Below are 26526 nucleotides of genomic sequence, written 5' to 3' on the forward strand. Positions count from 1 at the left end.
TTTGGGAAAAATTTACAGATTTGTATAGAAAAGGGGTACATTTTATTAATGAAAAATTTACAGATAAGGGATTTTAGAAATAGGCCTTGAACGCACATGGTATAGAGGGTTTATACATAGTGACCCCCCCCCCCTGAGTCCTAAACTAGCCCGATGATTGAAATTGTGATTGTCCTAAAACAAAGCGGTGGTTGAAAATTATTTTGCTTCATTATATGCTTTAATTAGACTGTGTTTTGTATTCTTTTAGTAGTAGCAAAAAGGGGGCTCATTGTTCTATTATTCCCGCATGTTGGGTCAGCAAACGGAGTTGTATCTCAAGTTTGTGGACATTTCAATTAGGCAGAGGAGCTTTGAGCATTGTAAACCCTAGTATGTCAAGAAACTCAAAGACAGGAATGTTTGTTGTTGCAAAACACACATAGACTTTGACCTAGCTTGGCACGCTATGAATGACTTGAGATTTGGTTGTGTTGGAGCATTGCTCCATGGGGATTGATGCCCATGCTTCCCCAGTGAATGCACAAACTGTAGGCCACCTAGATCCTCATCATGTGTTGCAAGGGAGGGTAGGTTTGGTAGCCTAAGGTCTCTGTGGGAGCCAGTGGTTTGTCCAAAGGGAGATTGTGAGTGGCACAAGATTGAATGCATTCGCCGCACATGCAAGCATTGCAGTATGAAGTTGAAGAAGAAGACATTCAATGTCTGTCCTAATGAAATGAGGGAAGACAACCACGTTGCTCTAAAATGGAGGAGATTTGAAAATGTCAATGTTGAAGCATCCGATAAAAAGAAATGGCTACTGTCATATAAGAGCACCCATCCAAGGGAGCTTGTAGGTCATGTGGTTCAATCCATCCCAAAATATGTGCTTCACAATTTCACGGCCAACTGGCAGGATAAGTAGTTTAGGACGTGCCTTGCCAATTTTCCCCATGACACTATTGTATCTATCATAGATTTTGCAAAAAATTATTCTTTTCAAGAACAAGATGAGATACAAAGTGCTCACTGGTACAACAAGAAGATAACAATTCTTGTGCATATCACGTACAGTCATTTGCTTGATTCTTCCACACCTGATGCCAATCTGCTTGCTGACTCACGGGAGTCCAGGTCAGTGCATCGCACTTACCATTTCTACATTTTATATGATAGGGAACATGACACTCTATTTGTGTAGCATGCTTTTCTACTGCATTAGGAATGGCTGAAAAGGAAAATCCCCATGCAGAAAATATAAAACAACATTGGGTATGGTCAAATGGTGCTGCCTCTCAATTTAAATCAGCACGTGGATTCTACTTCATCTCAAGGTTCAAATCCCTGACCGGTCTAGACATGAAGTGGAATTTCTTTGGGTCTAGCCATGGCAAGGGTGAACATGATGGATGAAGTGCTGTTATTAAGCAAGCTCTATTTAAACACCAATTAGCATGCCCTCAAGAAAAACTCAATGATGCCCGTGATGCTGTAACATGGCTTACAGCCAACCTCTCCATAGGCGTGCATTCAACATACAGTAAACAAAGCCTTAAGAATACTATAGTACACAGAGTGTTCCATGAAGTGAAAGTGGATGAAGTGCAAAGGAGAAGCCGGCACGATTGCAAGAAAATTAAAGGAGTTCATGGTCTGCACAACATATGGGGCTTTTCAAAGAACCAACTAATTAAAATAAGAAAACTTTCTTGTTTTTGCAATGCGTGCATCATAGGGGATCATGACCATTGTGAGAACATTGCAACTGTGAAGACATGGGAGTGAGTTCAAGGTTTTCCTCTACGTTTAAATGGAGTCACAAACAATGGAAAGACAAATGACTCGCCACATTTTGGGGAGAGTTTCGATGACCTCATTGACTTTCTGGAAGAGGGGGATAACTTTGCAGTTGTCGCAAATTCTAGGGAGAACAAGGAAGATGACCCATACTTTCTCTTGCAATGCACAAAACCTAAGTACAAGGTTGAGGAAACATTTGAGGATAATTGGGGAACAACCTATGAGAAGTGGAATGTAGTAGTCGAAACTTTTTGGTATAAAGAAACATCCAAGAGAGGCCACAATTATGAACTGCTACATAAGATTCCACAAAAACGTGTGTACTCTCATCTAATAAGAGCTATTAAGTTCCAAATGCAACTTATGCCACAATGAAAGAAGGGCAAGAGTGTCTTTAAATTGGATTTAGACACACATGAGCACATCTTGGGGTGTCTTGGAGCGGTGGACGAGGACGATTGAGATAGTACTAAGAAAATGTATGTAGTCTCATTACAGGGAAACAATATGTCCACTTGTCCTACAATATGGAATTTCATTGAGACTACTTCTTTTTAGTATATGCCAAACAACCACTATCGCTGGTTTTATTAAATTATTTTTGTAAATCCTAAACAGTAAAACCCATGCTTGTTTTTAGTATATCCCAATAACCACCGTGCTAGTTTCCCAAAACGAATCCCCACATCCTACAAATCCATTCATCTTGTGATAATAGAAGCAAACCACCGTGCTAGAGGCTGTTCATATTCTAGTGCAAACCAACCACTGTGCTGGCGATAACTTATCCTGCACTACTACCGTGCTATCCCTACAATATTGTCATGCTATCCTAAAATTTGTTGGACAATGCTATAATTAAACAGTGTCCTTTAGACTGTTTATCGTTTCATTAACCTGTCAGATTTCATCCCATGCTTGCTTTTAGTATATCCCAACAACCACCACGTTGGTTTTCCATAACGAATCCATTCATCTTGTAATAATAGAAGCAAACCACTACGCTGGTAGCTGTTTACATTCTAGTGCAACCAACCACCGCACTGGTGATACCGTATCCTACAATAATCCTCCACTACTACCATGCTATCCCTACACTAGTGCCGTGCTATCCTAAAATTTGTTGCATAGTGCTAGTGCCCTTTAGACTAGGTATAGTTAACCGTCAAATTTCAACCATCGGGCTACTTAAAACATTTAAGTACTAACATGGAAGCAGGTCGATACAAAATCAGGTATTACGAGCACCATGCGAATATCCACAAGTTCAAGAAATGTCTGCAAGATTTTTATTATTTCAAGGAAATTCCAGACTCCCAACTACCTTATCAACCTCTCTATAGCAAGCATCTCCCAGCTCTAGAGGCCAATCTGCTGCACCATGGTAGACCTCTTCACACACTCGGATCACACATTGCTTGCTTGACTCTATCGACTTATACACCCATAGTAACTCCTCCTTTTGTTGGGGGTCCTCTTCATCCTACTCTTTGCACTCTATACATCTTCAAGCCTGCCAAAAGAAACCTGCTCTTTGCGCTCTATACATCTTTCATGTCCTACCAAAAGAAACCTACATCATGAGCTTGATAAGTACCTTAAAGGAGCAGAAAAAATAATAGCTAGGGAAATTAATAATCACCGTCTGTGCCGACTCCAAGTAATACACCCACCACCGAAGATTGTCCTGCTTGCAGTTCCTCCTTCTTCTCCGAGTCTGTTTCTGCGAGGATGCCATCCAACATCATTTTCAGATAGAAAAAAAGCATTCCAAAGTCTTTTAGGTATGCCATATATTCATAGTAGGTGGATTGGTGTACAGAGTTTTGGGGCTAGATTTCATAATGGGCTCTTAGTTGTGTCTGCACTCCACTTAAATTGGGAGAGAGTTCATCGAGCCCGACCTTCTCATTCTTTAGTGTCATGTTAGTTGTCTAATCTAAATCTTTTGTCTCACGTTAGTTGTCTAATCGAAATCTTTCGTTGTACAATAGTTCACTAATCGAAATCTTTCAAACTCACACTAGTAATCTAATCGAAATCTTTCGTCTCACATTATGTGTCAGACCGAAATCTTGTCTCAATATTTTCACCGCGCTGGCATGGATCAAAGGACACTATCTAGTCACTTAGCTGAGAAAACATTGCCCAAGTAAACTTTGGAGAAGATTAACAATTCAATAGATTACACACAGATTACATAGATTACAATCTCAAAGACTCCTTCCCTTCATGCCGGCCCTGCCCTTCATGCCGCTTCATCTTTCCTTGATTTGAGCTTCCTGGTTGCAGGCTTGACCCTTCTTGCTCCTTTCCTAAAGGGGCTGGTTCCTCCCTTTAGGCTCCTTTTCCTCGTAGTCAGGTTCGATCTTGGCCTTCTTCAATTTTAGCTCCTTGTCTGCGTCTACTTTCTCGTCGTACATAGCTATAGTAGGCAGGCACATTTGATCTGTCCATGACTTGGGCATTGGCAAATGGCATTCTCTACATAGCGATTTTGTATGCAACCACACTCTAAAGCAAAAAACATGCACAGGGTGGTAGCATGTAGGCCATCGGATACGGCAATCATCTATGATGGGGGTATGGTAGACCATGCATTTTGGACCCTACTGCATAGCAGGATAGGCATCCGATTTAACTATTGCAGCCGTCAATACCATAGTCTTGCTCCGTACATGACGAAGTTTCTTCTTGATTCCGTCTTCCCTCATCCTAAGGCTACAGATGTTCTCCTTCATCTCCTCTACTTTTTGCTCACTTTGTGCAATAGCTTCATTTGAATCCCTCAGCATCTGTTGAACTTTTGTAAATTCTTGGAAAACTTCTTCATGGGTGGTTTCCAAGACTTCCACTCTAGTTTGGAAATCTCGCAGGACGACAGACTGCTTTTCATAACTGTCGAAAGCCACAGTAACCTTGTGCAAACATCTATCACGATCTTCTTGCAGGGTATTGTAGCTTGCTCTTTGGACTTCCAACAGTGTTTCAAAAAAACAACCCTCACTGTGGCTACTGCAAATTGCTCCACTGCAATAGCTAAAACTTGCTCCGCTGTGTTGGCTGGAACTTCCTCCACCGTGGGTGCTCTCTGCATCCTTCTTGGCCTGGGAAGTTGCCTCGTTGTCTTATCCACCCCGGCTGTTCTCTACCCCATCCTTGGCCTTGAAGCTCTCTCACAGTTCCTACATCACCATTCTGGTTTCTACATTCTCCCTTTTCATCTCCTCCATCATCTGGTCTTTTTCAATTGATGTTCAATGCATTTTGCATGTTGCAGAGCCATTTGTAAAGACCCTCCTTTTTGGCTCTCTGATCTTCAAGGTCCTTTCGCATCTTTTCTAGCTCCTTGTCTGCCATGTCGACGTCATTTCTCACTTCTTTAAGCCTATCTCAGAGCTTCATGGACTTCTCTGCTTCTTCTCTTCCATGCCTTTCCATGTCGACCAATTTTGTAGCAGCCTCAGCTTGCTCTTGTGCATGCAAGGCCCTTGCTTGTGCCTCCTCTACCTTAGCTTTTGCACCTTCCCTGAGACTTTTCTCAAGTTGCACTGCCTTTGCTGCATCGGCGGATTTCTCTTGTAGAAAAGTCACCTTTTGAGACATATGCTTCTCGTATTTCTCAAAAATCCCTTTGAGGGTAGATTCCATCAGGTGCATTGCAACTCCAACGGACTGAGATGACAATTGGGATTTGCCATCCATGCAATTCTTCAAGTTGGTTAACATGCTTTTGGAGATCACCCTTGAGAAAGATACATCACGTCCTTTCAGTTGCTCTACTGCTGCTTGAACCTACCATAACTTGCAAGTTCCTCTCGTATTAGCAAAGAAGTGAATGGTCTTCTTCAATACATCTTGGAGCTCTATTGGCAAGCTCTTAATCTTGACTCCACCATCTTTACTAATCTGACCATTGGGGTATATGTCTAGAATATCCTGTCTCTTCCACTGCTTCTCGAAAAAGTGTGCTTGTGTACTGCCTCCAGAAATTCCTAGAGCCTTTTCAATCACACTTTCATTGATGGTAATCTTGTGAACTTGAAAGACTAGTTGCACCTCCTTCACGTTCACCTCCTGCACCATCTTGTGAAGTTTTGGAGAGCATCCAAATTGGGCTTTTGAATAGCGAGAGAGGAGCTGCCTTATGTCACAATTTCAAGATCAGGGGAGGAGGGTCTCTCGCACTGTGCTTCAGAGGGGGAGGAAAGATTGTGTGAGGAGCTCCCGGACTATGCAAGGTCCATTACGAGAGGGGATAGAAGTTGCAAGAAGAGTGTAAGAAAGAAAGAAATGGTCAAGAGGGATAGAAGATGAAGCAATGAAGGATATGGAATAGTGGAGGCTTGAGATTGCAAGGGAGAACAAAACATTCGAGAGGGATATAAGAGAAAATAGTTAAGGGAATGGAATAGCCGACTGCACTGTCAAGGTGAGAACCATCGCAGTGGTTGTAGCCCGACTACTATCAAGGTGAGAGCCAACACGGTGGTCGGCCCGAATTTTGAATAATTCAAGGTGGCAGTACTGACTTGCATGGTAATGAATGATTAGAGGTGGTGGCATCTAAGATTCCCAGCCACAGCTGTGATGGTGGCTAAGATCCACTGGGATGTCAGTTAATTACCAGCCACCACAGTGGACCGCAATTACTCAGCTTCCAGTTACCACCACCGAGCTTGCATGCATGATTACTATGAGTGTAGTACATTATGGTAATGAGAGATTAGAGGTGATTAGGCTTTATGATTTACTTTTGTGGGAATTACTACCCGATGGTGGTGGCTATCATTAGTCACATTTGTTGTGGCTACGATTCCACCGTGCCACCGCTCACCCACCACTACACTTTAGCATGCATGATCACTATGAGTGCAGTAAAAATTACAAATCATCAGGCTTGCATGCTCAATAGAGAACTAGAGTGCATGGTAATGAGTGATTAGACATGGTAATGAGAATTACTACCTAGTGGTGGTGGCTCTCATCAGCCACATTTGTCGTGGCTAAGTTAATTACTAGCCACCGGAGTGGCACCACATGGTATCTTCTTCATGATTACCAACCCATTTGGGGGATTCCACTGCGGTGGCCTGCAATTAATATGGATGGAACCCTGGGCTCTAGCCACCACGGTGGCTCGAACTTTATAAAATATATAAGATCTGTGGCATTTGGCATTTTACTACGTTGCTCTGATCCACCTATGCTCTACTACTTGGCTCCACACCCCTCCTCTATCTCTTTTCCACCCCTGCTCTACTTTGCTCCATGCTCCCTCCTCCAACTCTCGTCTCACTGCATCTGCTCCCCCCTGCTCATCTTCTACTCACCCACTCATCTTCAGCATGCCTAGTTGGTCCCCCCCTCGATGCTCTATGATCCCAATAATATATGCCTTCTCATATAAGGTGATTATGTTGCACTCACATGGAGTAGAAATGCTCGCACTAGTGGAGACCCTTCGTTCCCATAGGCGACTCCCCACACATATGAATGTTATCACCTTGGATAACATGCTCATAGAGAGCCTCTTTATGGCTGTGTTGTATGGGTTTCCCCTAGATGTCGACAAAGCCCTCAATATTTTCATAGCAGAGTACTCTCGACTTGCTAGGGGGGCCATAATCTGAGTCCTGGCAATGTGCATGGTCTTTAGCTTCTCCATCATATCCTCCTTTAGCTCCCTAAAACTTTTTAATGCAATAAGCTAGACTCGCGAAAAACTGAGTTGTACAAATTCCCTCTTACTCAAATGAGGCTTTCAACAATGGCTAGATGTAATCTTTTGGGCAAGCTCAACAATCTTTTGTCTCACTAGATGTAATGTTTTGGTCTCTAAGGCATTTATGTAATCTCTTTTTGTTCAATTTGAGACTCTTAGTATGCATTGTTGTTAAATTTTATATTTGTATTTGAATGGTTATGGCCGCTACCTATAATCTTTTGTTTAAGGCTCTCAGCAATTGTCGAGTTTTTATAAATGTAAGATCCTCTATTCAATTTTTGCTCGATATAAGTTGATAATTTTTATATAACCTGTTATTGGACGTAAATGTACATTGTAATCTCTTTTGCTCAATTTTCACTCAATAAATTGTACTTTTGCCATCATTTATATTTACTCCAACAAGGACTAAAATACCAAGAAAGAAGGACTATAATTTTCTTGGTTTATTACCAAAATAGCGCTAAAATATCTCCAACGACCCCATCATTGTGGTTGCATGGAGATACATCTAGAAAAATACAATTAAACTTTTAAAAAATGCAATTGACGATATGGCCCTTGAGGGGTCCCCTTTAGGGGCAAGGGCCGTATCGACATGCCATTTCTGTCCAGTGGCATCTTGGATATTGTATAATGCACATAGATATGGCCCTTGCCCCTAACGGGGACCCCTCAAGGGCCATATCGTCGATTGCATTTTGCTTGGTTGCACAACAGAATACATTTTCCTTGGTACACAAATATATAACTCCAAGAACCAACGCAGTGGCTTTCATAGATCTCCTCCCGTAATACGTAAAAATAGGTAATGGAGCTATAACTCTAAGAACCAGCGCGGTGGTCTCTCTAAGACAACCTTGAATTCTGGGCGATGATAGGTGGTCATGCTAGAGACTGCGCTAAGGCAATGCTCTGAATGATAGATTGCGTCTCATTATTATGCCAAAAACCAACGCAGTCACGGTCTGTCTAAGCCAACCTATGATTTGCATGGGCTGTGGGCAAAGAAGCGGCAAAAGGTTGCATGATGATAGGTGGTCACACACTAGAGACTACGCTGGGACGGTGTTCAGAATGATAGATTGCATCTAATTATTATGGCAAGAACCAGTGCGGTGGTCTCTCCAAGCCAACCTTCAATTTTAATGATCTGCATGGGTGCGTGCCCAGTGACACGTGGTAAAGCTGCAGCAAAAGGTTGCACGATAATAAGTGATCAGGCGGTGTAGGCCAGAGACTGCACTGTGCAAAGCAGTGCGGAGATACCATGTGTAGAGCTATGCGGTGTTCTGAACAAATAGATTGCATCTCATTGTTATGCCAATGCGCGTTCATGACGTCGAGAAAATTTCTGATGAGAGTGTGGGTCTGCACAAAATTCAAATATTCACCCAAAAGCGTATCGTGTCGCGGCCCCAAAATGGCCCCAAAAATAGTTCCAGGATTGGCTACACTCAAGCTAACGTTGACCCTAAGTCCATGTATTGTGGCTTCATTAAATAAGCTTTACTCTTAAATCATGTCAATCGTGCTCTGTAAGGAATAGCATCAATATCCTGTAATTTCAGTTTGATATTGAATCCAATCATTGGCACCACTTCTTGGAATGCGTCCTTCAAGATGCACATAGAGTCATCCAAAGTAACGATCCAATATCAAATTGACCCCTCCATTGCTCTTCGGGCCATCATTTTACCACACTATGTTCGACAATTTATGAGAAATAGAGGCGACATCTTAGGTGCATTAAGTAGGCATGAATTCAAAGGTATTGAAACATGCAGCAAAGATGGCAGGTTTTGAAACCTTCATATGCCTTTTCATTATTTTGAGGGCCAAAAAGGAAAATTAGCAACACACGATAATGCAGAATCAATTTTGAGCATTCAGAAAGCAACATGGGTGTACCCATGAGCACAGGAAGCGCAACGCAAAAATGATATCAACTAATGTTGCTTCCTCGGACCTGGCAGCAGCAGCAGCTAGCTTAGTTTGAAGGTCTAAGGTGGAAGGAACAGACGTCCCTGGCACTAAATCTAGAACGCTTGAGTTCATTCTGATTCACATTCATCGTCTATCAGAATTCCAATTTGATCGTTTGGTTTGTCATCATCCAGTTCTCGTTCAGTCTCGGTCATGAACGGTACCTTTTCAATGGTTTTCGTTATTTGCGCCAAGAGGTTGTCCGTTTCGATGGGCTATACTCTTTGGATAGGGATTTCCGATGTATTCGCATAAGATTCCTCATTATCGCTTGATGCAAGCTCGATGTCCGCTATTTTCACAGAAGGATCCACAGTGTTGCTTGGTCATTTACGTGTCAATGGTCTTGAATTCCGGCTTTGACAGCACAAGAGGATCATCAGAGAGTTTTGGGTTGGCATGGACTCTACTAGCTCTTCGGAAACAATCCCAACCCTGTCATGGCTTGATCACGTTCTTAGCACACATGAGAGGCAATCTCCTCCATCTATCTTCTTCAATGTTTGCCGGTAGCCATAGCCAAATCTCTGCTTGAGGATGAATGAATCCCCTACTTCCAAACCAAAATTATCTCTATCAAATCGCCTCGTCGGAAGGCCTGGTGATGAACATGAGGGAAGAGACATGGACACGTAGAGAGAGATATATGCATCAAGCCTAGGTGTGTGTAGGATCTCTCAGGCAAGGAGAGAAATTGTCATCGCCACAAGAAGATCAGGGGCGAGACATCGGTTCAAGAATTTCAACTAACTAATTTTAATCTAAGGACTTCCATTCATCGATTTAGATCTAATGGCTCACATTCATTCCATGGTCCTAACTGAATAGCCTCATTAATATAGACTAGTGGCAAACCCGTGCTCCACACGAGGAATCTTTGGTAGACATGCTAATGAAAATGGAATAACCATTACAACAAATGAAGAAGCCAATTGATTCTTGCAAAATTATGTTTAGAAATCAACCAAGGTGCTTCTAAAGGCCAGGTTGCCATTTCAAAATTCACAGCAAAATCGTCCCCCACGGTGCCCTCAAATTTCAATCGTGTTTGGGTCTTTGCCTGTGGCTTTTTTTGTGATGAGTGATGTTATTCTACAGTTAGTTTTCGTTTTACAGCACAATCCTTTTCTACAAGGTGTCAGTAAATCCTAATATTTCTATATCCTCCCGCTCTGCGAACATCAAATTTGGTAAACGAACACATTCTTTCTCAAGGTCAAACTCACCTGCTATGATCATGCACAATATACCATTGGCCATAGAAGAGTCTTTTGCTTGCCCAATCTTTTTGCTGGGTATAGATGACTTTGCTCGAATGTTTGTTTTCAACAACTCATTTATGAAGTGAACCGCTAGCTTCATTTGATTGCCCAAGGCAACAACAAGCACATCCACTTTTGGCGAGCAGATCGTACCCTAGCCTAATTTTTATGCCTTATCCATTAGAATGGCAAAGACATGTTCACTTCCAAGACTAAATTCGATATCTGGAACATCCATGCCACTAAACATTTTAGTCAGATTATCGTCGTAAAGTCCTCCTATTGCTATGGATCTGACCTGTAATGCACATTAGAAAATTATTATCGGCTACTAAAGTAGTGCAAAACAGAGCTAGTCCCGAATGTTACGAACCCCCTTAAGCTAACATTTTCCTCACTCTAGAGGGCACCTCTGCTTTCCAATCCACAAGAGCAATGCAAAGGTTTGAGCTCCTCTATATGTTGTGTCCGCCACATGCTAGGCTGGACATTTGCTCCATGCTTTTAGAATATGTTGAGTCGTTCACTACCAAAGACAATGATAGCATGAGTACCTTGCATATAAAGACGATAACCTTCTACCAAGTTTCCTACCATGGTGAACTCCGAAACAATTCTATCCATTTGCACAAAATACGTAGAACTAACCAACCAGAAGTTTCATTCATTTGTTAACACAGCAGTGCATATAGCAATAACTCATTCAAAAAAGTATCATGATTCTACCCAGTTGATTTCTCATCTATACACTATCATAATCTAACCTCACGAAACTAATAAGTTGATCTCAATTTATCACTAAATTCATTCATAGATCAAATAAAGTAATATACACTTAACGGCCTTGAAGTGATACTACTTTAACTCAAAAGTTTTCTTTGAGTGTGACTCTGAACAAAATTCAGCTATTGCTAGATCTTGATGCTTACTCCTTTGAAGACATCCTACTTTGACTCTGAAAGCTTTCCTAACTCTAAAATTTCATTTGATCGTGACTCCTCGACTGTTTCAGTGGAAATCTGACCACCATGACTCCCAACTGTTTCATCGAAAATCTAACCGTGACTCCCCGACTGTTTCAGCAAAAATCTGCAAACTCTCAAAAACACAAAATCAATTGCCTTCCATGACAAAATAGTTCTCATGACCAAACCATATGTCCCAAACCATTTGCTAACAAAATTAACTCCATGCTCAGCAAAAGTTATCCCTCATTGAAGGCATGTGCTTCGAGGATGGTGACTCAGTGAGAGCGATCAAAGTGCACTGCATGTTCAATTTCAGAAACTCATGCAACATAATTAAAATGATCAAAGCATGCATCTGCAAGTTCAGAAACTCACGCAACATAATCAATGCCATGAAAGCACTCTTTTCATCAACGATGGGATGGAGAAGATGAAGAGTGTGGATGGAGAGAAGCAGTCCATGGGGAATGGACACAAATGGAATGTAACTGTTCTTTGCATGTAAACTTCCACGTTTTAAGAAAAAGCATCCAATGCTCGATATTTACCAAATCTAATCCAATGGTTGATATTTTCCCAATTGTCCTCTCCCAAAGCTCTCCTTGATAGGTTTAAAAAGATATAGATATATAGATATAGATTGCTGAAGGAGCTATTCACTCAAATTCTAATTCTCACGAAGTATTTACTATACTCCAATTACTATTCTCAGGACGTATTTACCATAAGCTATTTCACTTTGTCGTCATTAATGCATACTCACTTTTGTCGTCATTAATGCATACTGCAACAAAGAAGGACGTTGGCCAAACTAGTTTCAGGCAGGTAGCTATATTGAGCTAGAATATATATAAATGAATTTAGTGCTATTTCGTAAAAATTGTTAAATAATTTTTCCATCTTGACTTGATTGTTAAAGTGAATTTAGAACTTAGATTTTATTATAGTAGTATTTTTTGAAATACACTATAATATTATTATAAGAGTAACAATAGATGAAAATTTATCTAATATACCTAGAAGTGGTTATTATTGGAATTGTTATAAATGGAGTTATATATCACTATAAACATGACGTTTTACTAAGTACTTTTTAATAACAGTTCATACATGAATGATTTTATGTGTATTGAAAAAAAGTAGTTATGCTTTGAAAATGAAAAAAATTGAGTAATATATGTTATGAATTCAGAGTCCTTCAAGAGTATGATTTAACTATAGTTTGAAATCGGAAGTCCTTTACATGTATTGAAAATGTGCTTCTACCTAAATATACTAGATTATGTCTCTATTTTTTAGAAAGTAAAATTTTTTTGTAGATGTTGGATTTCCACTGAGGTTATTGTAGCCATATTTCGAGTCCGTTGTGTTGATTTCTCTTATGTATTTCTCTTCGAGTGTATCCACTTTGCTTTTAAAGTTTTGGATGCGGTCGTTCATACATTGTTAAGTATTTTTTAAATATGGGGTTTGTTCTAGAGTTAAATGCTAGAACGTGTTTTGTTGTTGATAGTAAGTTTATTGAGTTACTACTGAATCTTTGTTGGCAATTCCAACATATTAGTGGATTATCCAACATCGATCTCCTTTGTAGTATACTTATTGCTAAAGATGTAATACCTTTAGAAACGTTTAGGCATATATCGATTATAGAAAGCATTTGCATTTAATATATGTCTGCACCTAATACATTCTGTAAATAGTTTGGATCATAGGGAACCGAGTACAACTTTTTGAATGGACTATCTATGCATGCTTTACAAGCCATTTTTTATCTATGTCCTAGGCCATTTTCTACATGCAAACTTATGAACGTATTGGATAAGTCATATGGTGTTATACTTGATTCTAGTAGTGATATTACTGATTTTAACTTTGTAAAAGAACATTTTAACTTTGTAAAAGAACCTGTGTTAAATTCTATTCTACCACAATATACACAATATTGCATCTTTGAAATATATTGAGAAGTGATTTGGTTCCATTCTTTTAGAAATTTATTGATGAATAGCCATGAGGAGAAACTTGGTTGTAAGCGTCTTTTCTTGTTTTCTATGCTAATGCAGGAAGCACGTTCTCTCCTTTCAATAAGAGATCTTTTCATTTTTATAAAGTAAATTATATGTTGAAGTAGAAGCACCTACTTTATTTTCTCGTTGTGGATGAGAGCATTAAAAATGACTTGAAATTCACCAATTCGAATAATATGCAAAGAAAATATCAAGGTTGTTAACACTTTATATTTTTCACTCAAAATTTATAATGTCTCTAGTTTATGTTGATACCAATTTGAATATAGCATATAGGAATTTGAATGTAGCATATAGCATTTTGAATATAGAACATGGTAAATAGATCTTTCTTTTTGCACATAGGAGTTTGTGTTTAGCTTTTTTTTTTTTGCATATATTTGTAGCTATTTGAATTTGAAATATAGCAGTTTTCATTTATCACTTTGCATATGTTTGGTAGCAATTTGAGTTTGAGATATAGCACTCTAAATTTCGTACATATCATTTTGCATTTAGAATTACCACTTAGCATTGATCAACTAGCATTTTTGCATTTAGCAAATAGCACTTTGTATCCAACACATAAACAAATACACTTAACCACACATTCGTGTGGGGGGAGAGTCGGCACATTTCCTCTCCAAAAATTATAAGACCAAGGAACGTGCCCTTCCTTGGGTTCATATGAATTTGCATTTTGCACATAGCATTTTGCATATAGTATGTAGCAATTTGAGTTTGGGATATAGAACATAGCACTTTGCATTTTGCACATGGTACTTTGTTTTTAGAAATGTATGATTTTGTATTTCGTACATAGTATTTTGTATTTTTGAAAATTTAATGGTTCAATTTTGTATTACAAAAAACTTTGAGGTTGTTGGCAATCACCCATGCGTAGCAACTCAAATTACGAGCATCAATAGCACGGCCATCGAAGTAAAAAGAACGAGCTACAAGAACGTCAGGCTAATGCCAATCGAAAACTCTGAATCATCAAGCTACCTCTACAAGGTTTTCAAGAGCAAGTACCTTTAGGAGCAAGTTGGCGCACAAGAGTTGCTTGACTACTTGAAGCTACATAAGCTTGAAGAGATCAAGAACACTCAATGCACAGATTGGAGCTCTCCCACTGTGCAGACTGAAACCGATGGAGGACTGCTGTTAGCAAAGGAAGTTGAGCTTGCTAAAAGGTGCAGACAAGACTGGCCACTGAACGTTCTATCACCGGATCTCTTCACCCAAGAAAGTGATAGTGATTATAACTCAAAGGACGGGGAACTTGAGCCAAACAATGTAGCAGACATACAAATATGAACAATTGTACTAATCATCACGGTGCCTCTTGAACACTGTGAATCTTCACATTGCCTTTCGAATACTATGAACCTCACACAGCTTCTAGAATAGTGTGCATCTCATTACAGGCCGCCGATAGCCGGGTCTAGTCAAAACTACTAGCCACATATTGCCCTTATACAACCCTTCATAATGGCTATGTTGTAGCCAAAATGCTTTTGATACAAGACCTTTAGTCCTCTCATACCTACACCAATCACCATGAACATATACGACATTGCCATTCCATGCTAATCCTAATTTTGTTAGAAATGACCCAACAGAGAGTACGCACAGTAGAAGATTGATAGTAATGCCCACGAGCTCACACAGTGTGCGTGTGGGATGTGGAATCACAAACTTCTTAGCTTATGTGCATAAAATATATCTGCAGACTCATTAATAGACAATGAACCAGCCAGATAGAGAAACGACCAAAATAATATATTTCCGTCCAAAATTATGGACACAATAGAGATAGATTCAGAGTCCTACCAATGGTGTGGTCCTTTGATCTTACCACAAGGTACTTCTATTATTTGCTGGCTATCTCTAGACTCAAGCCACCCACGTGCTCCACCTCGAGCTTCTATAGACTTTCTGTCTAGAACGTTCCTCTCCACCTTGCTGTCTAGAAACCAAACTAGGTGGGCTGCCACTCAAGCTTAGTCAGCAACTCCTTCAGGGTCACCTTCCCCTCTTGTGGATAGGCCCAAGACTTGCCTTCTTGCTACTCTTGTCTACTGTCAGAGGGCTACTCCAGAGAATATGATGATCACAACACCTTGTTGCCCTAGAAGATAGCCGAGTACCCTCTAGGAAACTTAGTCTGCAGCATACCTTCCACTCTCCTTTACCCCTTGTGTGAGGCCCAAGGGAGTGGCTTCTGGCTGCTCCTGTGTGCTCCCGAACTTGCTAGATAGTTGGATGTTGAATGAGGGCTGGAGGACCTCCTTTTATAGGGCACAAGGCCTGCCCCAAAAAACCGACCAACAGCCTGAATCTGGTCGACCCAAACAGGCCGACCAAGCTGCTATAAAACTGCCCTAAAAGGGCTCACTTAACCAGGGCCACTGGCCCACAAAACTAGGGCTTTGGCCCTCACTTCAAGGCCTGATGCCCTCCTATATATGCAAGTTCTAGCCCCCTTTTGCCCTGCCATTTCTAGGCATGGTAGGCTGGCTGGAATTAGCCCTACAACTGTTTGACCAAGCTGCTAGTAACCACTGCCATATTGCGCTTCTGCTAGACCCTTCTTCAGTGTCGTACAGCCTCGTACATCCTGCTGAGTCATCGCGCTTTTCATGGGGATCTGTTGCAGGCCGTACACCTGCCATGAAGCACCCCAATTTTCTGAGGCCTAAATACTTCAAATCTTAACTTTCTAGATCTAATAAATTTGGTAAGGCAGTTTCCAATAAATAAAGTACAATACTATTTATTTCTACTGATGTAAGCATAGAATTCAATATCGAGTATTGTTTGTCTATTTTGAGAATCCTCATCCTCAGTGTCCAATGTAGTAGTCTGAAAATGTCCCAAGCCAGGGTCTTTATTCAGCCCTCAACCTGAAACTACCTTACATTTAGTAGTCCATTGGAGCAGCAGGAAGGTGTGATTGCGGGGAAGGTGTGTTTGCAGGGAACCACTACGAAGGCTACAGAAAGTCTAGTAGATCAACACAGGCTGAAGTGTTTTGAAGTTCCCACTAGGAGGTAGGAGAACATACTCAAAAATCTCTTGCAAAATGCCTTCACAGCCTAGATAGCAGGTACTTTTGTAATTTGCTGGCTATCTCTAGACTCAAGCCGGTCAAGCAAACACACATGTTTGGTACGAGGAGACTACCTCACTTGCTGGAATTTTCATGGCATATGTTGGTACGGAAGCAACGTCTACAATACTCTTGCGCTTCAATTGTTAAAATACTTCTATTTTCCTAGATTCATCTATCAAAGGTCTATTTTCTCCTCCCTACAAGATTGGACTGTCTTCCCCTTTTGTCTTGGGCGAATTGAACTTTTGCAAACCGTCCAATTCTAATTCAATGAGCACTTCACTAACTTCCATGGCAAGCCTCACAATATTTCTAATGAGCTGTGGTCTCTTTGAAGACCCTAGAAGCAATAATCAACAGGAACCCGTTTTAGCAGTGGGACAATTGCCTTCGCCTCCGAGACCATTATTTCCATATATTATGTTCTCCCTGAGATGCATGGCATTAAATGCGCAAGCTCAGAACAAGTGCTTACTTTGAAGGTCGCAATAAGGTGGGCGGTCACGTACCCACCGCTCCCAACAGCTCTCTCAGCGCTTTGTTGGAGCAGACTCACTCGATCATACAATCTGTCCACTCAATCCCTCATGTCGGGACCAATGCCCCGGTTAGAGAAATTGACTGAATCTTTGAGCGGTAGAGAATTGCTCACAAGCACTAAAATGTCCTTCATGATCACGATGAGGAAAAGAAGGAACGAACACACTCTTCTTGAACGATGATCACGATGAGGAAAAGAAGGAACTAACAGTTACATTGAAGGTGGGAGATTTTCTTGTCCTTTAGAAAACAAAGAGAAAATTTCAAAAATAAATGTAAAATAATAACACGTGGCTTCATGAGAGGCCACAATGCTACTTGCCTAACTAGACAATTCCTCCTATGCATGCCTACCCACCCCTAGTTGTAAGATGTGACCTTTCACCTTTCCTCTTTAGATCTTAGCTCTTTGTAAGTTTGGATGTTAGAGTACGATCAACGCAACTGCAGTTATCAATTGTCGACACTTCTCCATGGCGATGGCTATGGCTTCAGCTGCCGCTTGCTTCCCTCATCCCGTCAGATCTGTTGCTTCTACGTCCCCTCTTCCTCCTGTCAATCCCATCTCTGAGCACATCACCTCCATCCCACAAGAATACATCTGGCCTGAATCCTTGCGCCCCGCTTCACGGCAATGCGAAGGCAAGAACCAGCCTCAGTTGCCCATCATAGACTTGGCAGGCCTCCAGGGATCCAACCGGCCTACCGTCGTGCAACAAATCGGTAACGCTTGTCGGGAATGGGGATTCTTCCAGGTGAATTTTCGGTTGTTGAGAACCGAATTGAAGCTTTGCGCTCTTATTATATTTATATAAGAGAGCGATCAGGCTCATGGTTCTGACGTGACAGGTAGTGAACCATGGGGTCTCTTCGGAACTCGCGAAAGAGGTTCTCGACGTCGTTCGTCAGTTTTTTATGCTGCCAGTTGAAGAAAAACGAAAGTGTGGCTCTGGGCTTGACGCGAGCAGGACATGCGTGACATATGGAACGAGCTTCAATCCTGCCGTAGACGACGTACTCTCTTGGAGAGAATTTTTGAGACATCCGAATCCACTAGGAGAGTGCATCAGCGATTGGCCTGTTAAACCGGAGAATTACAGGTTTTAGCAGTTTCTTTTGTAGGATTGACACGATGAGTATGATAGCACCGCTTGCTGACGGGATCTTTTTCGCTCAGGGAGGTGGTCTCAAGATACTGTACAGAGCTGAGATCGCTGGGTTCGCGTCTCCTGTCCGCCATATCGGAAAGCCTGGGACTCGACCACGATTTCATATCCCAGGCCTTCCATGATCCCAACTCGACTCAAATTGTAGTCGCAAATTATTACGCGCCTTGTCCGAATCCCGACCTGGCTCTGGGCTTTGCAGCACATTCGGACGCCGCTGGGTTGACAGTTTTGCTACCGGAAGACGTGCCTGGTCTACAGATACGACACGAGGGGGAATGGATTGACGTCGCTCCGAGCAAGGACGCTTTGATTATCAATGTGGGAGATCAGCTTGAGGTGCGCCGGGCTGCTCAATATCGCCATCATCTCGAGCAGAATTGGAGCTCAATATTCGTCATGTTGGCTGCTTTCTTTCTAGCATATTGGCTGATTTTCTTTCCAACAATTGTTTGATGGGCAGATCTTGACGAACGGACGATATAAGAGCGTGGAGCATCGAGCTTTGGTGAACGCCGAACGATCGAGGGTGTCCATTGCCACAGGTTTTGGGCCATCTTTGCAAGCTGTCGTTGGCCCTGTAATTGAGTTTCTTAAAGAGAACGATGCTTGCAAGTATCAGTCGGCTACATACTCGGATTATCTAAACACCATCTTCGCCTCTGGTATCCGTGGGAAGGCCTTTGTGGAATCTAGAAAGGTCATTCACAAGTCGTGAGGTCTCAAAGGAGTGTGTTTTGATACAGAAAACTGTTTTGATGCAGAAAACTACAGGTTTCTTAGTTTGCATTTTCAAATTTGCAAAAACAAATTTATCCACACTCGTAACAAATTTGCAGTTTCATTGTACATAGTTGGCAGGTTTTGTGAGATTCTCAAGCCTTTCATTGACCAAAGATCAAATTAGCAAAAATAAATTTATCCCCCAAGACTTGAAAACATTTCATTGTACATAGTTTGCACGCTTTGTGTTAAGAGTGAGATTCTCAAGCCTTTAAATGTTTTCTTTTAAAAGCCAAAGATGTACAAGCCTTAGCTAACTATAATGTTCCCAAGAGGCCTCTCTCTTGGTGGCTCTCTTGAGATAATATGCACTAGAGTCCAAGGTACACATCGATGGAAATTGTCAATGCTCATTGCTCATGCTAGATATTTCTAAACTTTTTAGATGGGTTGGAAAGGCAACATGCAAAATGTCTATGGGGAATAGCCAATCATGTTTGGGACCACATTAGAGTTTGCAATGTTTGTTCACATAACTATCATGTTCACACCAAGCCTATCTCTTGGTGGCTCGGTTCGAGCTCAATTCACATAAGATGCACATAGACTTCCAGGTACACATCCATGGAAATTGTGAATGATCATGATGGTAGATATTTCTAAACTTTTTGAAGGGAATGTAAAGGCAACAATAAATACAAAAGGTCATATAGCCATGGCATTTCGGTGCATGCCTTGAGGGAGAGGGAAATATACCTTTATGTGAACAGATATTGGAAGCTCTTCATTCCATAATTTATTGTAAAATTTGACAAGACAGCATGCATGCTTGTGCAGATTGGCTTTGTAGACAATAGTTGATATTGACCTTTAAATGTTGTACTAACGAAATGTATCACAATAATTTGTAATAATGACATACATAATAATATTTTAGTTGCTTACAAGTACCAACCAAAAAAACTCAATAGATACATTGATCCCAGATAGTGCACTACTATAAAAACCTAAATACAATGTGTTTCAAAGGAGGAATATTTGAACCCCTTACATATGGATTCTACATCCATTTCGCTTTATAAAAATAAATTATGATTTTGTGAATTAAAAAACCACTTACATTCATCCCACATTGTATGATTACATATTCTTAGGTGCACCTCTTAGCACATTAATGCATTAAATTTTGTACTCTATGGGGGCATAATTTCAAATTTTTGATAAGCCTACTCATAAATGGCCTCATTTTTTTGTCTAGCCTTGAAACATTATTTATGTAAGCAAGGAAATACTTCAATTTACTCAATGAATGGCCTCATTTTTCTGTCTAGCCTTGAAACATTATTTATGTAAGCAAGGAAATACTTTAGTTTAAACCAAATCAAGCTAACACCCCACACCAAACATGAGGGACTTGGGTGTAGTAAAATATATCCTATTAAGGTGTGTTACCAAATAGGTAGCTATCATCATAGTAGATGGATATCTCAAGTGCTACCTCCACACATAGTTAATCAATGTGTTAAAGCTATTATGGCATTCCAATATCCGTTCATCCTTATGTGAATTCGTTAGAGTTATTAAAGGTTTCAATGGAATATAAAAATATAAACATTCTATGGTCAATCCCTTCAAAGATTGAGAGCAGTGGATGACCCATATTCATGCTTAGCACTATAACACAAGTGCTCATTTCTTCCTTTTATTTCTTTGATTAATCTTTTTCTTGTTTTTTGTTTCCTTTGGTTTAACCTATCATTGATTTGTTGGTGTTTTATAGATGTTCTTTCTACATATCTTTAAGACTATCGCAAGTTTTATGTGATTTCTTTTGTAAGTCATAACCATTGTTATGTAATGTAATTTCTTTTTTTCCTCCCTTTACAGTGGAATTAATAATGCCTTGTGCCCTCCTTTACACAAATTGAACATTCATGGACAGAGATTAAGATCATGTTTTGATTTTGATGCGTATGAATGGTAAATTCCTATAAGTGTTCTTATTGGGTTTGTTTGAATGTTTGCTGTGTAACAAAATCGGTTATAGGAAGAAAGTAAGAATGCTTTAAAATCCATAGATATGAGAAATAAAAAACATAATCTCAACCATATGGAACTTTAAGAATCATAATCTCAACCATATGAGAAATACATCTACATACAATCTCATAATTGCACATACATAAGTGCCTTATTATTTGAACCCATATAACTACATGCTAAACTGAAATCTCACTAAAATAAAATGCTAAAATAAGAAATTCTAATAAGAATACCAATAAAATATATTATTTGTGCAACCCATTGTAGTAGTTCTTTAATCAATAATTGTATAAACCTTATATGAAGAGCCCCCATATATGATCCACAATAATGTGCACAAGGACACATATTTTCAATTTGACTTTATGAGAGTACACCCACATATAATCTCAAACTACAACCATGGTTATTATAGATTTTTATACATTATTTCTAAAATCTATATTGCTACGTGCCAAAAAATCCAATAAAAAGACCACCATGAATATACCATTCGTGCAACCACATGAAGGGTACTCCAAAGAACATTCACAATTTGTGAAACCTTTTACCCTTCACCAAGGAACATTAATTTATCCATGCATGGCCATGAATTATTCTCTCAACTTTATCATAATTAGGTCATAATTACACCCGCATACACTCCCATGCATGGATTTAACTCATTCTTGCATTCTTTCCATAACCCTCATGCCTCAGTATAGATTTAGCCTTTTCCATAAGTTATCTTAAATTAGTGCTTATCAGGATCATACACTCCTCTATGTTTTCTTCCTCTTCACTCCTTTATCATACACTCTCCTATGTTTTCTTCCTCCCCACTCCTTTATTTTTCACCACTTTTTGTCCTCTCTAGTGTTCTTTATCCTCCTCTCCACTCCTTTACTTCTTACCACATCCTGTCCACTGCTTTAAACTTCTCACACGATTCCCTCCTAGTTCTCTATCTTCTTTTTTACTCTTTTACTTCTCACCAATTTTAATCATTTCAGCTCACTACTTGCTTTTTAAAAGTCAAGTTTGATTTACCCATGTTTTTGGACTCTAGAATAACAAAATTCTAAATTTATTCTAGCCATACAAAGGTATATATGATTTAGACGTGGCTTAATAAAAATATATGGGGACTAGGAAATAAAATTGGAGTAAAATTGCACCCAAGCCTACCGTTGCAATAGTGGCTCAGCCTCAATGACCTAGAAGACAAATAGGAGGCTATACAAATGCATCTATAGGAGGTCTGACCAATTGGTAGCTTAAGGAAAACACGAGTTTAATCTTTATCCCATGTTTTCAAGACCAAAGTTCAAGCAGGATAGGAATTTGCAATATCAAAGGTCATGGACTATATGGAAGGACCTTATTCCAGGGAGTAGGTTTGAGGAATGAAGGATCATACTTTAATTGTTGCACAAGCAAAGGACACTAATTGAATTCTTTGAACTGGATTGGGTACTAGGAGAATGGGATTAGAGCACCCAATCTCACAGCTTATGGGGTTCCAAGGAGTGCCCCTTTATTGGAAGCTATTATTAGGGTTTGTTGCCACAAACCACTCCACAAACTCAGGATGAGGTTGACATACAGCCTATTAGGTGAATCGATGCTATTTGAGTGACTTGCAAGCAGCTTGAGAAGCATGTTCTTTGGAAAGCATTCTATTTCCTAGGACAACTCACCATCCCCAAACTAATGGTCAAGCTGAGAGGGTTAATAATTTTGCTAGGGCATTTTCTGTCTTAATGAACAAGGTCATGGGATACCTGTTTTGTAAGTTGTTAAGGTCCCCTATCAAATGAGCTACCAAATTAACTAAGCTAAAGTCATCCAATCCCCTTCTTGAAATCCCACATGCTTTTTTTTCTGGTCCTCATACTGTCTCATCCTGTACTGGTGCCCTGACTAAATTGTCTTTCGCCAGTTGGATGGTTGCATCCATCCTTTTTAGCTCATCTTTTGCATTTTGACTAAGAAGATTTTGATCTTTGAGTGTAGAGGTCATTTGAGTAATATCATTCTTTTGTTTATTTAGCACTTTCAAGTATATGCCTTATGTGGCTGTGTATGCAAGAAGGACTAAACTCTAGCTATCGCTAGCCAGTGCCATGAGAGCTTCTTGGATCTCATGTCCTCTTACCAAGTTCTTTTCTTATCTGCAATATGTCCTAACAAGTTAGTTACTATTAGAAGCAGTAGTTCTCTGGTAGCATGGACATCCTGGTTGGAATGGCCAGGATCCAACTTGACTTGCTAGGTCTTTTTGATAAATTGATAGGTGACTTTTAAGCAAGGATCTTAAAAAGTGTAAAACCCACACTATGGCTATACTTGCAGGTTTTAAAGATGATATGAGTGGTTTGAGAACTAAAGTGACACATCAGTTGTAGGTGCAACAAGAGTGGAGGAGAAAGAGTGGAGAAGAAGGAAACTTAAAGGAGTGGAGGAGAAAAGAATTCGAGAATACACCTAAATTTCCATCAGTCCACAAATCAAAGGTCTACAAGGGTAGCTTGTAAGAGTTGGTATAGATCATGTTTGAAGAGAAAAAGGTCTTAGACACAAAGCATCACTACTAATTTTATGTCTCTTAATCATACAATAAAAGTCCCCAACTCCTATAAAATAGCATGATAATGCCATTATAAAATTATAAAGTAGCATAAATCTGCATTGAAAAATGAGTGGAGAATACTTGCAAATTTGATAACTGTTGAGCTATAAAATAGCATGACAATGACATAAAATAACAAATTACATAAAACTGCATTAAAAAAGAAGTGGAGAACATTTGCATCTACTACAGTACAAGATATATAGAGACAAGATGGATTCTTGAGCATGTGCACTATTTACACTCAACATATTCTCATATCCATCCCCTCCATGCACCAAAATTTGGTGTAAACATCATACTCTTCAATCACTTACATATACGTATACACGGTAATGCAAGATATGTATAGAGTCAAGATGGATATGAGCATATGCACTCTTTAGATAACATATTCTCTTATCATCCCTCACATGCATCAAAATTGAGTGAGCATATTCTCATACCCATCACCTCGCATGCACCAAAATCCTCAAATACACCCCTTCACATGCATTGGACACTATATTTTGGGATTGGGCATGCATCTAATCTTGTGGATGTAGTGCAAATGTAGCTCCATGCAAAGGGATGTGCATTTGATTCCATCTCTTGTTGACCAACTGTATGACATGTTGCTTCTCCTTGGATGGAAACTGCATGTATTCTTTCACCAATTGAATGACTTCACATTTTCCAATACACTATACCCATAGCAAAACAATTTGTATTAGCCATCCTTAGCACCAGCACAAATGTTCTTTTATTCTTTCAACATTCAATGCACTTGATCATACAAGGTGTGCACATTTGTTGCCAGGCAATGTGTAGTTTGTCTTTTTCTCTAGCCAATTTGCCCATCATCAATCTGCAATAGTATCAAGTAAAGCATTAGGGGAGATTTGGGGTCTCAAAATGGCCTCATAAGGAATAAATTAAGAAATGGATTAAATTAATTAGAAATGAACCTATTATGGTAACCCATGGGCTAAGGGCCCCATAGCATTGACTCAACTAACATGGGTACCTTTATTTTGAAATTGGGAAACCTTGGTGGAGGTGGATGGTGGATAGATCAAAGGTCTAGAGTGCCTTTGTTGGATGGTGGATGCACTTTGGTGGGCTCCAAAAGGTGAAATTCAACTTTGGGGAGGCCTCATTAAGAGGGGAAAGGTTCCTTTCAATATGGGCCCTTGATTCAAGCCCAAGATCAATGGTTGAGATGGAGGTGCATAATGGAGGGTGGAGATTGATCTTGAAGCACATTTTTCTCTCATCTCGTCCATTAGATCTTTTTATTGATCAAGGGTGGATACTTGATCCTTATATCCTTTGATGGTATCCCTTAGATCTACCCCTTGATCTAATGGCTGGGAGTGCTCTACCTCAAATTTGAATGTATACCTTGGACTGGAGACTAGATTAAGGATTGGGAATGAAGATCATGGGTCCAAACTCTAGGTTAGAGGTCTCCACACCCTTAAATTATTTTGTTAACTTCAACACGGCATTGCAGAGCACTCTCATTGGCACACCTCGAATTGCTCTCTAATCCCTTGAAATTAGGAAACACCAATTGGAGGCCCTTTTGAGACCCCAAATCTCCCCTAATGCCTGACACACTTCCGACAATCTTGTATGCACAAGAAAAGATGTGGCAAATCTAGTCTGACAAAATTGCTATAGTTGCTTCATTGAGTGCTCTCTAAACACAACATGCAAGTATTGATGGCTCTTTATGAAATTAACCAACATGTTAGCATCTTATAGCACTTGCTATGCAAATTACAATTGCCCAATATCTTTCAACAACAAATTTGAGAGTATGAGCATAACATGGCACCCATGTCAATGTGGGATATTTTGCCATGATCATCTCACCTACAATCCCATAATTAGATGTGTTATCTACTACTAATGCACTATTGAAAGATTATAAAATATATTCACTCAAAGTCTATTCAAAGACTATAAAATATATCCATTTGCATATTATTGAAAGAATAGAGAATATTCATTCAAAAGTAGTGTAAGAATGTTATTACTTAAATTTTATCTATTCATTCACATACTGTTGAAAGAATAGAAAATATTCATTCAAAAGTAAGTATAAGAATGTTATTACTTATTAAAAGTTCATCCACATAAATTGAACGAATATAGTATTTATTCTTTCAATAGCAAGTGCAAGAACTCTAATTAAGAGTGCAAATAGTGACGCATTCATTCACATCCAATCTAGAAGAATAAATGCATTCCCTAAAGAGTAAGTGTAAGAATGTAACCTTTACAAATACAACAATGCAAGTTGTAAAACATTCATTCACATACTATTGAAAGAATAGAATAAGTGTAAGAATGTTAATACTTAAGAGTTCATTCACATAAAATTGAAAGTGCACATATATATTCTTTCAAAAGTAATTGGAAGAAATCTAATTAAGAGTGTAGATTTCAAATAGTTATGCATTCATTCACATCCAATTCAAAGGGTAAATGTGTCCCTGAGACGTAAGTGTAATAATGTACATTGTGAAACCTTCATTCACATCCTATTGATAGAATAAAAAATAATCATTCAAAAGTAAGTGCAAGAACTCTAATTCTTATA

At 39.6% G+C, this 26526-nt stretch overlaps 1 protein-coding gene across 1 annotated transcript; it reads left to right on the forward strand.

The window, feature by feature from the left end:
- Positions 1 to 17819: 17819 nt before the first annotated feature.
- LOC147895350 (fe(II)/2-oxoglutarate-dependent dioxygenase 4-like) lies at positions 17820 to 19504 on the forward strand. Its single transcript, XM_087383613.1, has 4 exons — positions 17820 to 18148; positions 18243 to 18493; positions 18571 to 18898; positions 19023 to 19504. Exons 1-4 carry the CDS (start codon positions 17867 to 17869, stop codon positions 19275 to 19277), a joined length of 1116 nt encoding a protein of 371 aa, XP_087239739.1. The 5' UTR covers positions 17820 to 17866; the 3' UTR covers positions 19278 to 19504.
- The last annotated feature ends 7022 nt before the right edge of the window (positions 19505 to 26526 follow it).

Source organism: Dipteris shenzhenensis, chromosome 13, assembly GCF_047967505.1.
Source record: "Dipteris shenzhenensis isolate YYH24624 ecotype China chromosome 13, Dip_SZ_1.0, whole genome shotgun sequence".
Taxonomy (NCBI): Eukaryota; Viridiplantae; Streptophyta; class Polypodiopsida; order Gleicheniales; family Dipteridaceae; genus Dipteris; species Dipteris shenzhenensis.